Source organism: Microcaecilia unicolor, chromosome 7 (assembly GCF_901765095.1).
Source record: "Microcaecilia unicolor chromosome 7, aMicUni1.1, whole genome shotgun sequence".
Taxonomy (NCBI): Eukaryota; Metazoa; Chordata; class Amphibia; order Gymnophiona; family Siphonopidae; genus Microcaecilia; species Microcaecilia unicolor.
The window spans coordinates 111,014,244-111,030,622 of NC_044037.1; the positions used below are offsets into that span (position 1 = coordinate 111,014,244).

The 16,379-nt window shown below is 42.9% G+C and overlaps 1 protein-coding gene across 1 annotated transcript in view; it reads right to left on the reverse strand.

Moving 5' to 3' along the window:
- The window catches only part of PRSS53 (serine protease 53), a 104,538-nt gene that overhangs the window by 17,954 nt on the left and 70,205 nt on the right, over nt 1-16,379 (reverse strand). The window contains exons 8-9 of the mRNA XM_030209969.1: nt 10,950-11,203; nt 7,433-7,584 (exon numbers count right to left, since the gene is read on the reverse strand). Coding sequence (XP_030065829.1) covers nt 7,433-7,584; nt 10,950-11,203 — 406 coding nt within the window. The remainder of the gene's footprint in view (nt 1-7,432; nt 7,585-10,949; nt 11,204-16,379) is intronic.

The following is a 16,379-nucleotide window of genomic DNA, read 5'->3' on the forward strand; positions in this document are numbered from 1 at the left end:
CAACTCTCTATTTTGGATGTCTGGAGAACGCTATATCCCATGGATTGGGATTGTACGCATTTATCAAGAGCACATGGTTCTCAGTCAAGAATTGATTACTGGCTTCTCTTGAAGGAGCTTTTTTCTTCTGTGATAGATGCAGGCATAGGATCGTATAGCGTATTTGATCATGCTTCAGTATGGTGTTCCCTGGACTTTGGGGGATCAGGAAGTAAACAATATCAATGGCGATTTCCCCCACAGTTATACCGGGATTCGGCCTTTCGGGAGCATCTATTACACAAATGGGAGGAGTATCAAAAACATAATGAAGGTCATGTTCAGCAACCAATACTTTCCTGGGAAGCAGAAAAGGTTGTGCTTAGAGGGGAGATCATAGCTTATTCCTCCTTTAAAAAGAAGTCTAGAGATAGAGTAATTTTAAGGTTGGAGAAACAAGTGGTAAATGCTTGAAGACAATACGGGGCTAACCCAACCTCACAATTAAAAAATTCCCTCTTGACGCTTCAAACAACTCTTGCTGAGCTTCTTCACAATAGGGCAGTGAAATCTATAAAATATTATAAATATCAAATGTACTTACATGGGAATAAGTCAGGGAAATTATTATCTCATCTGATTAGGCAATCAGGGGGATCACCATATCTCACATAGATAGGGGGGATGGAGTTCAGGTAAGGAAAGATCAGGACACAGTAGAGGTTTTTCAGAAGTACTACCAAAAATTATATGCCAGGCCTCTGGGAGGGACTTTGGAGGGTAAAGTATATTTAGATAGTTTAGATTTGCCTTGCTTGGGGGAAGGAGATGTAAGTAAACTTAATGCTCACATAACAGAGGAGGAAGTAGCCTTGGTAGTACAGCAAAGTTCTTTTTTAAAAGCCCCAGGCCCAGACGGATTTTGAGCAGAATTCTACAAACTTTTATGCCCATCCATTATTCCTGTCTTGCGGTCTTTCTTTACTTAGATAACATCAACAGCAGACCTCCCTCAATCACTTCAGTTGGCCAATATGATAGTATTGCTGAAACCAGGGAGGATCCCGGAGAAACCGTCCTCTTATAGGCCTATATCACTGTTGAATGTAGAGACCAAATTGTTTGCAAAGATTTTGGCTAATCGTATGACCCAGATACTTCCTACGTTGATGGAGGAGCCCCAGGTAGGATTTGTTCGTGGCCGAACAATCTATATATATAAAACTCACCCTCAACGTTCTATTGGCTTCTGATGTCACTGAAGCCAAGGTTCGTATGTTCGAAGCTCTGAAGCCTCGAAAATCACAGTCTCTGGGCCCCGCCCTCGTGTCAAACGTTATGACGTTGAGGGCGGAGGCGGAGCAATTCACCGCCCTCGCGTCAAACGTTATGACGTTGAGGGCGGAGGCGGAGCAATTCACCAACATCGATGACGGGTGGGGGGGGGGCCACAGGAAAGCCTTGCTAGCGCCCGTTTCATTGGCTCCAGAAACGGGCCTTTTTTCACTAGTTACACATAATTTACGTAAGCTATTTATCTCCATGGAATACATTGAAAAAATAGCTAAACCTTCTCTGCTGGTAAGTTTCGATGCAGAGAAGGCAGTCGATCGTGTTTATTGGGGGTTCCTTTTTGCCACTCTGCGACACTATGGGTTTAGGGGCTTTTTCTTGGATGTAGTGGGTTCACTTCCCACTGCAGGCACAGGCAGCTCCTTGTGACTCTGGGCAAGTCACTTAATCCTCCATTGCCCCAGGTACAAATAAGTACCTGTATATAATATGTAAGCCGCATTGAGTCTGCTATGAGTGTGAAAGCACAGGGTATAAATGTAATAAAAAAATTAAAATGCTGTTAGCGCACTTTATTCAGCTCCAAAGGCGCAAATACAACGACATTTGAGATACACCAAGGCACCAGACAGGGCTGTCCGCATTCTCCACTGCTTTTTGTTTTGTTGTTAGACCCGTTGGTTCTGGAAATTATGAGTAATAGGGAGATCCAGGAGGTCCGAATAGGTACTCATGAGTTTAAACTTTCGGCATTCACGGATGATTTACTGGTGCATATCATTGAGCCCCAGGTATTTCTACCGGCACTGATGGAGAGCTTTGAGGAATATGGGGATTTCTCTGGGTTTAGGCTGAATCTAGAAAAATCGTTAGCACTGCCTACGATGAAGTCCGTTAGAGAGACCTGGAGTGGCCCTTTTCACCTGAAGTGGGAATCTAATTCCTTCTGGTACCTAGGGATTCAGTTACCCTTCAAAACATCTATGCTTTATAATGCGAACATACCATTATTATTAGAATATACTAGATCAAGTTTAACCAAATGGATGCATTTCCCGTTGTCGATTCATGGGAGAATCCATCTTTTCAATATGGTTTTATTCCCCAAATGGTTGTATACTCTCCAATTGTTACCTATTAGAGTGTTGAAACGGGACTTGAATGCATTGCGGAAGCTCTTATCTCGTTTTTGTTGGGCAGGGAGGAAGCCGAAGATGTCTTTTAAGCACTTAATTGGATCACTGAAGTATGGGGGACTGGGTCTTCCTGATCTTAACCTATATAATTATGCTTGTCTACTCCGTCATCCTGGGGACTGGGAACTTGGAGAGTGGCATTACACACCTAGGGAATATGAGTCGGCATATTTTTTATTTATTTTTTTTATTTATTGCATTTGTATCCCACATTTTCCCACCTATTTGCGGGTTCAGTGTGGCTTACAATACATTGTATTGATGGAAATACAATTTGTTACAACTCGATTATGGGTTACGTTGTGAGGAGTTAGGTTAGGACAAAGTCAACGTATCATTAAGGGAATAAACAGGAAAAGAACGGTGGAACAGTGGAAGAACAGTGGATGCTGATAAGGCAACAGAACAATAGCAAGAGAACATTCGGGTATAACATTTTATCTGTAAATTGAGGTTTAAATGTGATAAAATTACTGGGGATGAGAATAGGGAAGAGAGTGTATTAATGCATTGCTAACTGTGTGTGTGTAATTCATTTGTTTTGATCCTTTCAATAGATTTTTTCAAAGAGATGAGTCTTTAATAGTTTGCGGAAGTCGGTTAGTTTGTAGATCGTTTTCAGGTTGCGTGGTAGTTTATTCCAGAATTGCGTGCTAATGTAGGAAAAGGTTGATGCGTGCAGCACTTTGTATTTTATGCCTTTGCAGTTTGGGAAGTGGAGGTTGAGGAAGGTTCGGGATGATCTTTTGGCGTTTCTGGGTGGTAGGTCTATTAAGTCAGACATGTAGGCTGGGGCTTCACCATGGATGATTTTGTGGACTAGTGTGCATACTTTGAAGGTGATGCGTTCCTTGAGTGGGAGCCAGTGTAGCTTCTCTCGTAAGGGTTTCGCACTTTCGTATTTTGGTTTCCCGAAGATAAGTCTGGCTGCTGTGTTTTGGGCTGTTTGAAGTTTTCTCAGTATTATTCACCATGGTATGTTAATTCCCTTTTACATTGTGCAGCGGAGGAAGTGCCGCCCAGTTTACGCTGGAATGTGATCCTCTGCTCAATGAGACAGGTATGGCGTTATTTGGTACTGCTTTTGGATAGGTATCCAGGGGTCTCTGATCAACTCCCTATTAAGGGAAATTTATGTTTCTCTCCAGGCCAAGATGGGACTAGTTTTCAACGTTGGGCATTGAAAGGGATTATATTGATACAACATGTTATAGAAGACAAGGGGAGGATGCTTTCCTGGGGTATGCTAGAGAAAGGAGGAATTGTGGAGTCTAAACATTTTCTGGCATACTGCCAATTACAACATTATATTGCTTCTTTGCATAGAGCCACGTTAGCACCATCGTTGGGAAGTTTATTGGAGGATTTGTTTGATAAACTCAGAGATGGTGGATTGACTGTGTCTGCCCTCAATATGGCCCTGCAAAAGGTCATCCCGAAGAGGTCATTTGCGGATCTTACTCAAAGATGGAGCAGGGATTTGGGAATAATGACGGCCTCTCTTGATTTTCATAAATTGCTTAAAAATATTTCGATTAAAGATGAACTTGGTACTTGCGAACAGAATATCTCATCCAAACTCACACTACGCAAGGATAAATCTCTCACAAATAACACACTTACTGAGGGTAAGGCTTCAGATACTCGGCTCTGGCTTCTGTATTACCAGCTTAAACTGAGTCACTCAGCGTTCACTTGTAATGTCACTTGGGTACATGTCAACTTTTTTAAAATAGGTTCTGCCTATACCCCTATGTGCCTTCACATCCTAAGTTCTCTGTTATAATATTACCTTCTACATGGGAAATATAGCAAATAGAAACATACTATAGTATTGCAGTGATTAGATCAGCAACAGCATCTACTAAGAGTAGATGCAAAGCTGTTGGCGTACGGTCTGATGATAGTCTGCCTGCTGGTTGTGGTAGATAAGGCCTAATGCATACAGTAGATCCGGGGCTGCTGGTACATTTCCACTGCAATGGCAGGCAGTATCTTTTATATGGCTCCTCAGAAGCTTAGCCGAGATTGGGTGGCAGAGCCGCTGGTGGGAGGCGGGACTGGTGGGTGGGAGACGGGGATAGTGCTGGGCAGACTTATAGGGTCTGTGCCCTGAAGAGGACAGGTACAAATCAAAGTAGGGTATACATAAAAAGATATTATTCTTAAATATAAGTGAAAACAACTGGCGAGTATCCTCACCAGCCCAAAACCTCAGTCTGTGAAGCCTACACTTTATACTAGGCCAATCATCCCTTTCTATAGGGGAGTACTTAGCTGCTGCTTAGATTTTTTGGTTGAGGTGAAGGTAGACGGGTCCCTTTAAATGATCAAAGTAAGCGGATTGGTTATGCCATTGGGCGTCAGTTTGAAAAGGCAATCGCCATTTTGAGATTTATCAAACAGACTGCAAGTTGGAGGTTCCAGGTAGGCTGTTAGCCAGATATTGCGTACCCACGTATTTCTTAGATATTTACTCTCTTATTTGATAGTTACACTTACTGCTGTTTATTTATTTATTTATTTATCTGTTTTCAGTGATATGGGTTCTGCTCCTTAAGAAGCGTTCTAGCGAAACAGAGCTCACTGTTGGGCATACCCACTGAGAACTCACATCAAGCAGCAGCTAAGTACTCCCCTATAGAAAGGGATGATTGGCCTAGTATAAAGTGTAGGCTTCACAGACTGAGGTTTTGGGCTGGTGAGGATACTCGCCAGTTGTTTTCACTTATATTTAAGAATAATATCTTTTGAAGTGAACGCTGAGCGACTCTGTTTAAGCTGGTAATACAGAAGCCAGAGCCGAGTATCTGAAGCCTTACTCTCAGTAAGTGTGTTATTTGTGAGAGATTTATACTTGCGTAGTGTGAGTTTGGATTAAAAATATTATGGAAATTTCGGTGAATGTTGAGATTCGAGAGTGTCAATTTCGCACATTACATAGGGTTTATTTTACACAAGAGCAAAAGATCAAAGCAGGGGGCATAGATACACCTGTGTGTCAAAAATGCCGACAAGATAATAATTCATTTTTTCATGCCTTCTGGAGCTGCCCAAAAATAGCACAATTCTGGAGAGACATATCAAATTATTTGGGGAAGTTGTTGGATCGGCAGCTGCTGGTTGCTTGATAAGTATGAGTCTTTTCATATTTCCAACCAAACTCAGGTCTTATTAATTCGCAAGGCAGGAGCCATGGGAAAGCGGGTCATTTTGTGTGCCTGGTGGGAGAGGAGGCCCCCTGTTTTTGGGCTTGGCGGAACCACATGCACGCATTGATGCTTTTGAAAAGAAGACATGCTGACTGTTCCCCCAAGCGTAAGAAACTATTTTTGTCAGGGTGGGATTTTTGCATTCGGTCCCTTCCGCACAGGGCCAGAAGCATGATCTTGAACTCTGTTTGAGGGTTCATCCCCTATTTTTTTTTCTTTTGGTGACCTGCTGGACTGCCTCATTCTGGCCGCGTCTTGGTGAATGCAGGGTTGGTTTCCGGGCTCAAGCCGCATGTGTCAACTCTAGATTTATATTTGGTCCTCCATGTATGGGTGTTTTTTTTTGTTTTGTTTAACTTGGCGGGGGGGGGGGGGGGCAAGGGATCTGTTGTTAAATATGGAAAACTGGATGATGGATTTCCTTTCATACTGTTTTGAAGATATTATATGTACTGTGTTATATTGCTTAGTTCTATAATGACCATTGTGGTATTATGTAAATACATCATCAATAAAATTGTTGGTATATTACATATTGATTGGGTCTTCAGAGAAGGCCTGTTATTTTTTCTGATAAATTACCTTTAAGCAATTTTGAAAGTAGTTTCAGTAGTTAAAAAACATTTTACTCATGCTATATAATAATTGTCCTCCCTTAATGGGGTAAAAAGTGTGCATATACTTTTCAGTGCACTTAGAGGAGGCTTCCTAGGAGCATATTTAGGCAAGGGGAGGAAACAGTGCACAAAAATATTAAGCATTTGGCCTTTGAAAGTTTGTGCAAATACCGAGGGTAAAAAGCATGCATAAATGTTTCATCAATGCAGGCAGTCTGTAATAAATTCATAATAACAAAAAAGAACTAAGCAAATAAGAATTAATACTCTTTATTTCACAGCCAATATTGATATAGAAGTCTCTGCATGCAGAGTCAATTGATAAATGTTATTTCTTAGGTTTTATATTGTGTTATGGATTTATTACACACTGAGGAGTACCGTTGGCTCACCTTTTCTCTTACCTGCTTTAGATGAAAGTGGGGACAGCAACATAGGAAAGAAAGGCTTCTTGCTCTCTTTCATGGTTGTTCTAGCAGTAAAAACTGTCTTAGGGATATGGCGTTTGTTCTGTAGACCCTGCGTTATCTGGCCAGATCCAGAGAGTTTAGATTTTCAATATATGTGTTTCCTACTATTATATCACTTTATGTTTTGTGGTATCATTTTAATTATTTATATTTCTTGATTTTATATGTTTTTTATCATATATGTTTAAAAACCTGTTAAAAATGATTTTTGTTAAACCCTTAGGGCTCCATTTAGAAAGCAGCACTACCGATTAGCATGCACTGAATGTGAAGAAGCCCATGGGAATTGAATGGGCTTCTTCGCATTCAGCATGCCACTAAGCAGTAGTTCCACTTTGTAAAAGGATCCCTTCATGTCAATACGTTTTAAATATATTTTAAATATATTTTGTGATGTCTGTTTTTATGCACAATTGATTCCTGATGCAGGCAAGATGCCAAAACACAATTCATGTAAGGTCCTTTTTACTAAAGCTTAGCTCACACTAAATGCTACAAAGCATAAAATGGGCTTCTTAGCATTTAGAATGCGCTAATTCCGTTATTACATGCTAAGTAAAAGGGCACCTTAGGGATTTCAGTTTGGGCTGTAGACCCAACGCTTCCTGGTCAAATCAGGAGAATTTCCAAATATTCAAGGGACCTCACTATCAAAGTCGTCTCACCTGGCAGGTGCTCCATTCACTTTCAGAGGCAGCACAGACCATTTCAGGTGATATGGAAATGCTCTCATACCTAGAGCTGGTTTGGCTGTAGAGACAGTTGCATTTCTTGGGTCCAATGAGAACCCCCTCTACTTCTTGCAGCATCCCAGGCTCTGTGAACACAAGAGATAATATCTCACACTCTCAGATATATAAGCTGGCACTGGGGGCCGAGAAAGGAGAAATGAATCAAAAAGCAAAATATGTCTGAAAAAGCACAATAGATCAGTTTTTAAAAATAATAAATGTGGATTCATGAACAAGAATCCCTAACTTCATACCTTAAACTGTCCCTATTTGTCAGAAGAAGTCACTGATTTCTAGACTAAATATTCTATTTTAGTTTCTTCCAGTTTAAAACACATTTGGCCCAATATTTATATATATGGATGGCATTTGTTTTAAATGTTGTCCATAACTTAAATTATGCATACATTCAGTGCTGCTATCCAGGTAGCAGGTGATGTTGAATATATATGTAGAGTGGTCAGCGACAGAGTTATCTAGATAGTGGTGATATTCAGTCTGCTATCTGGATAAATTTAGGACAGCTTTCTGCAACTATCTGGATAACTTGCTCTACTCACACACTGCTCTGGCACTATTCATAGAGGGGTCCTTTTACCAAGCAGCAGGAAAAATGGCCCTGCGGTAGCAGTGGGGGCTGTTTTTCTCGCACGCCAGGGCCCTTTTTACCGCAGTGGACAAAAAGCCCTCAAAACAAAATGGCCATATGGTAACACTCCGGGGAGCCCTTATCACCACCCATTGAGGTGGCGGTAAGGGCTCCTGCGTTAACCCGTCAGTAACCGGGCAGCATGGGTATTTTCCCCTCAGAAATGGTGCACAATCTACCCAGAACTACCACCAGTGACCGCGTTGGGCCAGCGGTACTACTGTAATAGCGAGCAGTAAGCCTGCTTTGGGCTTACTGTGCTCTGTAAAAGGGCCCCACAGTGCTGAGGCGATTAATAAGAATTTTCAGTGGCACTGTCTAGATAATTATTACTGCAAATCCACAGACAAGGCCAACTAGGGGAATTATCTGGATAATTCCGTTTGAATATTGACTCAATTATAATTCATCTGGCCGTGCCTCAGTTCTAATCCTAAAACAATAATTTAAAAATATGGAACAAAAAATATATAGAGAGGGGCATTTTTGCTAACACGTCCACGTTAGAATTGGGACATTTTGCTCATTACATCCAAAAAAAGCCATTTTCAAATAGGTAAAACATCTGCGTTTCCCTTTTGAAAATTTCTCAAAGATGGTCTTTTTTGCACAGAAGACATCTATAAAGAAGAACCATTTTCCAAACTGATATGTCCAACTTATAAACACCAAAAAGGCAGGCACAAGAACATCTGTCTGGTATCATTTTGAGAGAAATAGCCACACAGATGTCTCAGCAGCTCCCAGGAGTAGCCTAGTGGTCAGTGCAGTGAACTTTAAACAATGGCACTCAGGCACAATGCCAATCAAAACTCCTTTTTGTATTATGAGCCCTCCAGGAACAAAATAAAACCTGCTGTACCTAAAAGTATCCCATTACATTCGTCTTCCACCCTGCAGGTATGTCCCATATTTAGGTACAGTAGATAATTTGGTGGTTTTGGAAGGTCACAATTTCCACCACAAATGTACCAGGTGGAGTGGGATTGGGACCTGGATCCCCTTGTTCACAGTCTACTGCACTGACCACTAGGCTACTCTTGGGAGCTGCTTGCTGTTCTGTTCAGTATGCCCATAATACTTGATGCTGAAATAGCGCCTAGCAGTGTTGCCAATTAACCAGTGTCAAAACCCGCCCAAAATTTCACACCCCGCCCTCACCGTCATCAACCCCGCCCCAGCCATCATCAGCTCCACCCCCGCCATCACCAGCCCCACCCCCGACATCACCAGCCCCGCCCCTGATGTCACTAAACACTCCCCAATGTCACTAACCACGCCCCCAATGTCACTAACCACGCCCTCAAATCGCAGTGCTGGCGGAGAAAAAAAAACGCCTGGGAAAAAAAAAAGCAGCCCAAAAAACTGCAACCCACAGCGGTCAGAAATTTCCCACAGCGGGTTGCGGAAAACCGCCCAATTAGGCGAGAAAACCGCCCATCTGGCAACCTTGGCACCTAGTATTCACTTTCAGTTTCATTTCTTAAGGGGGTGGGGGGGGAGACAGCATCAACTGGGGGTCAGCTGGTCAGTAAGAGCACCTTTTTGTTGTTTGGATATGATTGAAACAGGTCTGAATTCAAATGTCCTTTCTTTTTGACTTGGAGATATCTTCCTGTTCCATTGCCACTGAAAGATATCCAAATTTTTTGCCTGCCCTAGTCTCATTCAAAATATGCTTCCAATATGCCCCCTTACTATTTGGATGAACTGCAATGAAATACGTTCTATTTTTGCTTTTCAAAAATCAGCATTTAGACTTTTTTGTTTTTGCCATTTTAAGGCATCCATGTGCTTCAAAAATAAGCCTTTCTGTGGTTACAATCAAAGCAGTTTACATATTATATACAGGTACTTATTTTGGGGCAATGGAGGGTTAAGTGACTTGCCTAGAGTCACAAGAAGCTGCAGTGGGAATTGAACCCAGTTCCTCAGGGCCCTTCAAGGTAGGACCGGGGAGGGTGCAGTAGTGGGGTGGGGGTGGGGAAGGCCATGGCTGTGGCCGTGTGCAGATTGGGGGGGGGCCCAATGACCTTTACTGCCTGGGGGCCCACAGCACTGTCAGAAGTTGTTCAAACCAAAACAGAGGCACAGCCAGCATGGTGCGTTTATAGGCTGTAAGGGCATTCAGTAAATGGCACCACAAATTAGTGCCAGGGAAAAATTGGTGCGCAGTGCTATTCTTTAAAGGGTGCTCCGTAATAAGCACTCTTCATAGAATAGCACATAGTGCCAATTCTAACGACCAACTTTAAGCACGAGGGCTTACTTCAATTGAAACCTGGTGTAAATCCTTGTGCACAAGTTGAGTACACATCCCCCAAATCTTTCATCGCTGCGTGCAACTTTTCAGGATACCTCTGAGCCGCCATGCCCCTCCCATGGCCACGCCCCATTTGGTATGGGGATTTCAGCATGTAGTGTTATAGAATAGTGTGCACCAATCTTAACTGGTGCCAATTAACATTAATAATTGATTGTTAGCATCCAATTATTAACTGTTTGTGGCTCATTAACCTATTAAGTTGCATGCACATCTCAGGATCACGGTCAAATTTCAGCACTTGTATAGAAACCAGGGGTAAATGTCTGAGACTCCTTCTTCACTTTTAAATTACCTATACATTTTCACTCTGGCAGGAACATTGTGCTTGTAATATTGTCGGTTCTTATCCCAAATGTAAGAACACCAGAAGTAAAACATTGTTGGACAGCAAAGGAGCCCAAGAAATAAGATTAGCAAGGACTGAGAGGAGCAGAGGCAAGAAACAAGTGAATAGATAGATATAAGAGGTGCATTACGGCTTCCTCCAGTAGTCCGGCCAGTGGCCCAGCACGTGGTCCCATACTGGAAGCGATGATTCTGAAGTGGGAGACAGATAGGCTGCAGGTAGTCACTGAACACAACTGGCTGGGTCAGCTGCACCATGGCAATGTCATTTCCCACTGACACAGTGAAGTAAGCCCCATGGATGATTATATTCTGCACATTCCTCTCTTTACTGCCACTCCCATCTTCAATTTGCACTGTCCAGTCGTTTGGCGTTGCATACTCCCTGATAAGAAAACAAATAATTGGAGGAGAAGCTTAGTGGTTAGAGCATTGGGATGACAATCAGGGAGGCCCAGTTCAAATCCTGTTGCTACTACCTGTGATCTCCCCTCTCCCATTTGCTATTTTCTATATAAAAAGACTTCTTACATTTCTTAAGAGAAATCGGGGTCATGTTTACTAAAGTGTGCTAAGCAGTTAGTGTGGGATTTAGTGAATGCCAGCCTATGCTGACAGCTACTGCATACCATAAGCAATCACTCACTGAAAATCCTGCATAACTGCTTAAAGGGTGGAGGCTACGCATGGTATAGATAGAGATTGGATATGGATTAAACATTGAAGTTAGCGCATGGTAATTAAGGAGTGTATTCACTTGTGCAGTTAGCACAGATGCACTTAACACTTCTTTAAGAGCTGGCATTGACTCTCACTTAATTAACTTAATTTATTTTTATTAATTTATTTATTAATTTGGATTTTGCTCACACCTTTTTTTCAGTAGTAGCTCAAGCTGGGGTGGGGGCATAGGGAAGGGCAGGAGAGAGGTTGGGCTAAAGGGCGTGAGGGTGTAGGGAAAGGCAAGGTTGACACCAATCTATGGAGGTGGGGGGAGTGGAAACTGCAAGGGAGATGCCGAGCTATGGGATAATTTGTAATTTTTGGTCCTTTATTCTGTAATTGGTGGGGTTTGGTCTGTGCCCTGTGTGTGACTGAGGTGAGAGATTCTGCTGACATGTAGTTTATGTGGGAATGTATAAGAGTTTAGCTTTTCCAATAAGGAGCATATTAGTGTTCTATATATGCAGTGCTGCCTTTTTAAAGGTACAGTTATTGCTTGGTATTTGCAGACATGCCAAGTCACATGTATTTGGTGTGTGACACCCGCAATTCTGCCCCTTCTCACACTCACACGCACAAGTACCCTATTCACATGCATTCTGGCTCCCAGCTCGGGATCTGTCTCACCTTTTCTTCCCCACCTTCAAGGGCCTTCCCTGACCGCTCTCTCCCTCTTGGGTCCAGCCAGTATCTACCTATCTCCTCTCTATCCCTACATTCCGGACTCCAGTGTTTCTCTCTCATCTCTCCCCCCTGGTCCTTCAAACTTGTGCACATCATTGGCAGAATTATGGCACTCTGCCTCAGGCCCATTCCTCTATGATGTCCTGTCTCATAAGTACATAAGTAATGCCACACTGGGTAAAGACCAAGGGTCCATCGAGCCCAGCATCCTGTCCACGACAGCGGCCAATCCAGGCCAAGGGCACCTGGCAAGCTTCCCAAACGTACAAATATTCTATACATGTTATTCCTGGAATTGTGGATTTTTCCCAAGTCCATTTAGTAGCGGTTTATGGACTTGTTCTTTAGGAAACCGTCTAACCCCTTTTTAAACTCTGCTAAGCTAACCGCCTTCACCACGTTCTCCGGCAACGAATTCCAGAGTTTAATTACGCATTGGGTGAAGAAAAGTTTTCTCCAATTTGTTTTAAATCTACTACACTGTAGTTTCATCGCATGCCCCCTAGTCCTAGTATTTTTGGAAAGCGTGAACAGACGCTTCACATCCACCTGTTCCACTCCACTCATTATTTTATATACCTCTATCATGTCTCCCCTCAGCCGTCTCTTCTCCAAGCTGAAAAGCCCTAGCCACCTTAGTCTTTCTTCATAGGGAAGTCGTCCCATCCCCGCTATCATTTTAGTCGCCCTTCGCGGCACCTTTTCCAATTCTACTATATCTTTCTTGAGATGCGGCGACCAGAATTGGACACAATACTCAAGGTGTGGTCGCACCATGGAGCGATATAATGGCATTATAACATCCTCACACCTGTTTTCCATACCTTTCTTAATAATGCCCAACATTCTATTCGCTTTCCGAGCCGCAGCAGCACACTGAGCAGAAGGTTTCAGTGTATTATCGACGACGACACCCAGATCCCTTTCTTGGTCTGTAACTCCTAACGTGAAACCTTGCATGACGTAGCTATAATTTGGGTTCTTTTTTCCCACATGCATCACCTTACACTTGCTCACATTAAACGTCATCTGCCATTTAGCCGCCCAGTCTCCCAGTCTCGTAAGGTCCTTCTGTAATTTTTCACAATCCTGTCGCAAGTTAACGACTTTGAATAACTTTGTGTCATCAGCAAATTTAATTACCTCGCTAGTTACTCCCATCTCTAAATCATTTATAAATATATTAAAAAGCAGTGGTCCTAGCACAGACCCCTGAGGAACCCCACTAACTACCACTAACCCCACTACCTATGTCCTGTCTCCTCTGACAGAATTTCCTATTTCTGCGAGGGCAGGACATCATAGAGAGCAAATTTCTCTCATGACTGTTCATTATGTAAATGCTGAAAACCCAGATGGCTGGGGTGCCTCCAGGACCAGGACTGGGAACCACTGGATTAGACTATCCAGCTCACTTTCAAAAGTGATCGCCGGCCATTTCCCGACATAAATCGGGAGATGGCCAGCGATTTCTTAAAAGCGGCGAAATTGGTATAATCGAAAGTGGCATTTTTGACAGCATCACCGCTTTCCCGTCGCTTCACCGGCGAAAGTTCAAGGGGGCGTATCGGTAGATTAGCGAAGGCGGGACATGGGCGAGCATGGGCGTGGCTACCAGATGGCCAGCTTTCGCTGATAATGGAAAAAAAAAGCGGCGTTAAGCAGTACTTCGCCGGGTTTACTTGGTCCTTTTATTTTCACGACCAAGCCTCAAAAAGGTGGCCCAACTCACCAGATGACCACCGGAAGGAATCGGGAATGACCTCCCCATACTCCCTCAGTGGTCACCAACCCCCTCCCACACTAAAAAACAAAAAATAAAAAACTTTTTGCCAGCCTCAAATTCCGTACCCACCTCCATGACAGCAGAATGTGTTCTGTCCTCCGACAGCCTTTGCCTGCTTGTGATGTGGCTCTGGGGTGAGTGTGGCACCTTTTCTGTTATTTGCACTGCAGAGTCACATCAGCAATGCATTGTGATGGGTGTAGGTATTGGTAGTTGGTAGGTTCTACTCCCATGGTGCTTTTCCCCCTGCTTACTGGGTCAGAGTGTGCCCTGTTTTGTTTCCTGTTGTAGTCCATGCGGTTGTGGCCATTTTTGTAAGATAGTTTTAGATCCCTTTCCTGTGTTACCCACGTTAGAGAACGTAGTTCTTACCTTGAATGGTGCTGAAAGAGGGCATTGTACACCATTGTTCCAGCTCTGACCTACTGCTAATCTTAGTACTAGGGGACTCTTTGCCAGTGGGGCACAACCTCTGATCTGCAGTTAACTGTGAGTAAAGGTGGTTGTTATGCCAAGAAAGGACTTTTTCAGAGAGAGTAGTCTTCAGGTGTGAACTGGTGTACCAAGATTATACAGCAGCAATAAGTCCTAGATGCTGTATGCATGTCCCTGGAGAAGTTTTAGTGGGTGCAGTACATTTGTGGGTAGTGGGTTTTGGTGGGGGGTTGGGGGGCTCAGCCCCAAAGTAAGGGAGCTATGCACGTGGGAGGTTTTCTGAAGTCCACCGCAGTGACCCCTAGGGTGGCCGGTTGGTGTCCCAACATGTCAGTGCACTAAAATTGCTGGCTCCTCCCACAGCCAAATGCCTTGAATCTGGCCGGGTTTGAGATCTCAAACCCCGGCCAAATCCAATGCATTTGGCTGGCCGGAACCATATTATCGAAACAAAAGATGGCTGGCCATCTTTTTCGAATATACGGTTCTGGCCAGCTCTTTGTGGCACCGCCAAAATACATCGCCGGCCATGTATTTCACCGGCGCTGTTCGATTATTCCCCTCCACGTTAGTTTTTGTAAAGTACATATTCCTGAACTGGTGTTAGATCTACCTGGGGTCCACGAGATAAACCTCACTCATTGTCCTTCAATCTCCAGCGTACTGGTGATAAATCTTCAGCTTTGAGATGGCTCACCCTTGGAGTCTCTATGTTTGTGTCTCGAGAACTGGTGGTATCAAGGTTTGCTACATAGGCTCTGAGAAGCTTCTTTGTGGGATTTGGTGTTTATTGATCAGAATATGTCAGTTTTTGGCATGTATATCTGCTATAACTGGTTTTAGACATGGCTTGGACCCATGAGAAAAACCTCCAGCATTCTGCTGCATTGTGGAGATAAATCTCCGGCTTTGGAATGGGCCACCTATGGTGTCTCTACAATATATAGGTGATACTTGATGAAAGAAGAGGTAAAGCCCTAGAAAGTTAATCGCAAGAATATGCTAGGTCAGTGGTTCCCAAACCTGTCCTGGGGGAACCTCCAGCCAGTCAGATTTTCAGGATATCCATCTTGAGTAGAGAGGTGTGGTAGCCGTGTTAGTCCACTTTTAAAGGTAATCAACAGAAATAAAACAAAATAAAACATGGAAAAGAAAATAAGATGATACCTTTTTTATTGGACATAACTTAATACATTTCTTGATTAGCTTTCGAAGGTTGCCCTTCTTCGTCAGATCAGAAATAAGCAAATGTTGGTAGATGACAGTATATATAAGTGAAACATCAAAGCATTTCAGTGACAGTCTAACAGGATGGGGGTGGATAGGTGAGAGACCTGGAGATATGTATGGGAATATCAAAGCATGTCAGTGACAGTCTAACTCTGAATAGGGAGACACAGATCACTTTGTTTGTAATATTCCATATGCTGGACCTTTGTTTGTAGCATTCCATGTGCTGGACCTTTGTTCACCTATCCACCCCCATCCTGTTAGACTGTTACTGAAATGCTTTGATGTTTCACTTATATATACTGTCATCTACCAACATTTGCTTATTTCCGATCTGACGAAGAAGGGCAACCTTCGAAAGCTAATCAAGAAATGTATTAAGTTATGTCCAATAAAAAAGGTATCATCTTGTTTTCTTTTCCATGTTTTATTTTGTTTTATTTCTATTGATCAGGATATCCACAATGAATATTCATGAGAGAGATTTGCATGCACCTCCTCCACTGCATGGACATCTCTGTCATGAATATTCACTGTGGATATCCTGAAATCCTGACTGGCCGAGTGTTCCCCTAGGAAAGGTTTCAGAGCCGTTGAGCTAGGCCTAAAGCCTATTTCTTGAAATATTTTCTAAAATTAAAGATGTCCACAAGAGGTAAGTGTCTACCCATCAATACATCGCAAAATGTCATCTAAATTCTTG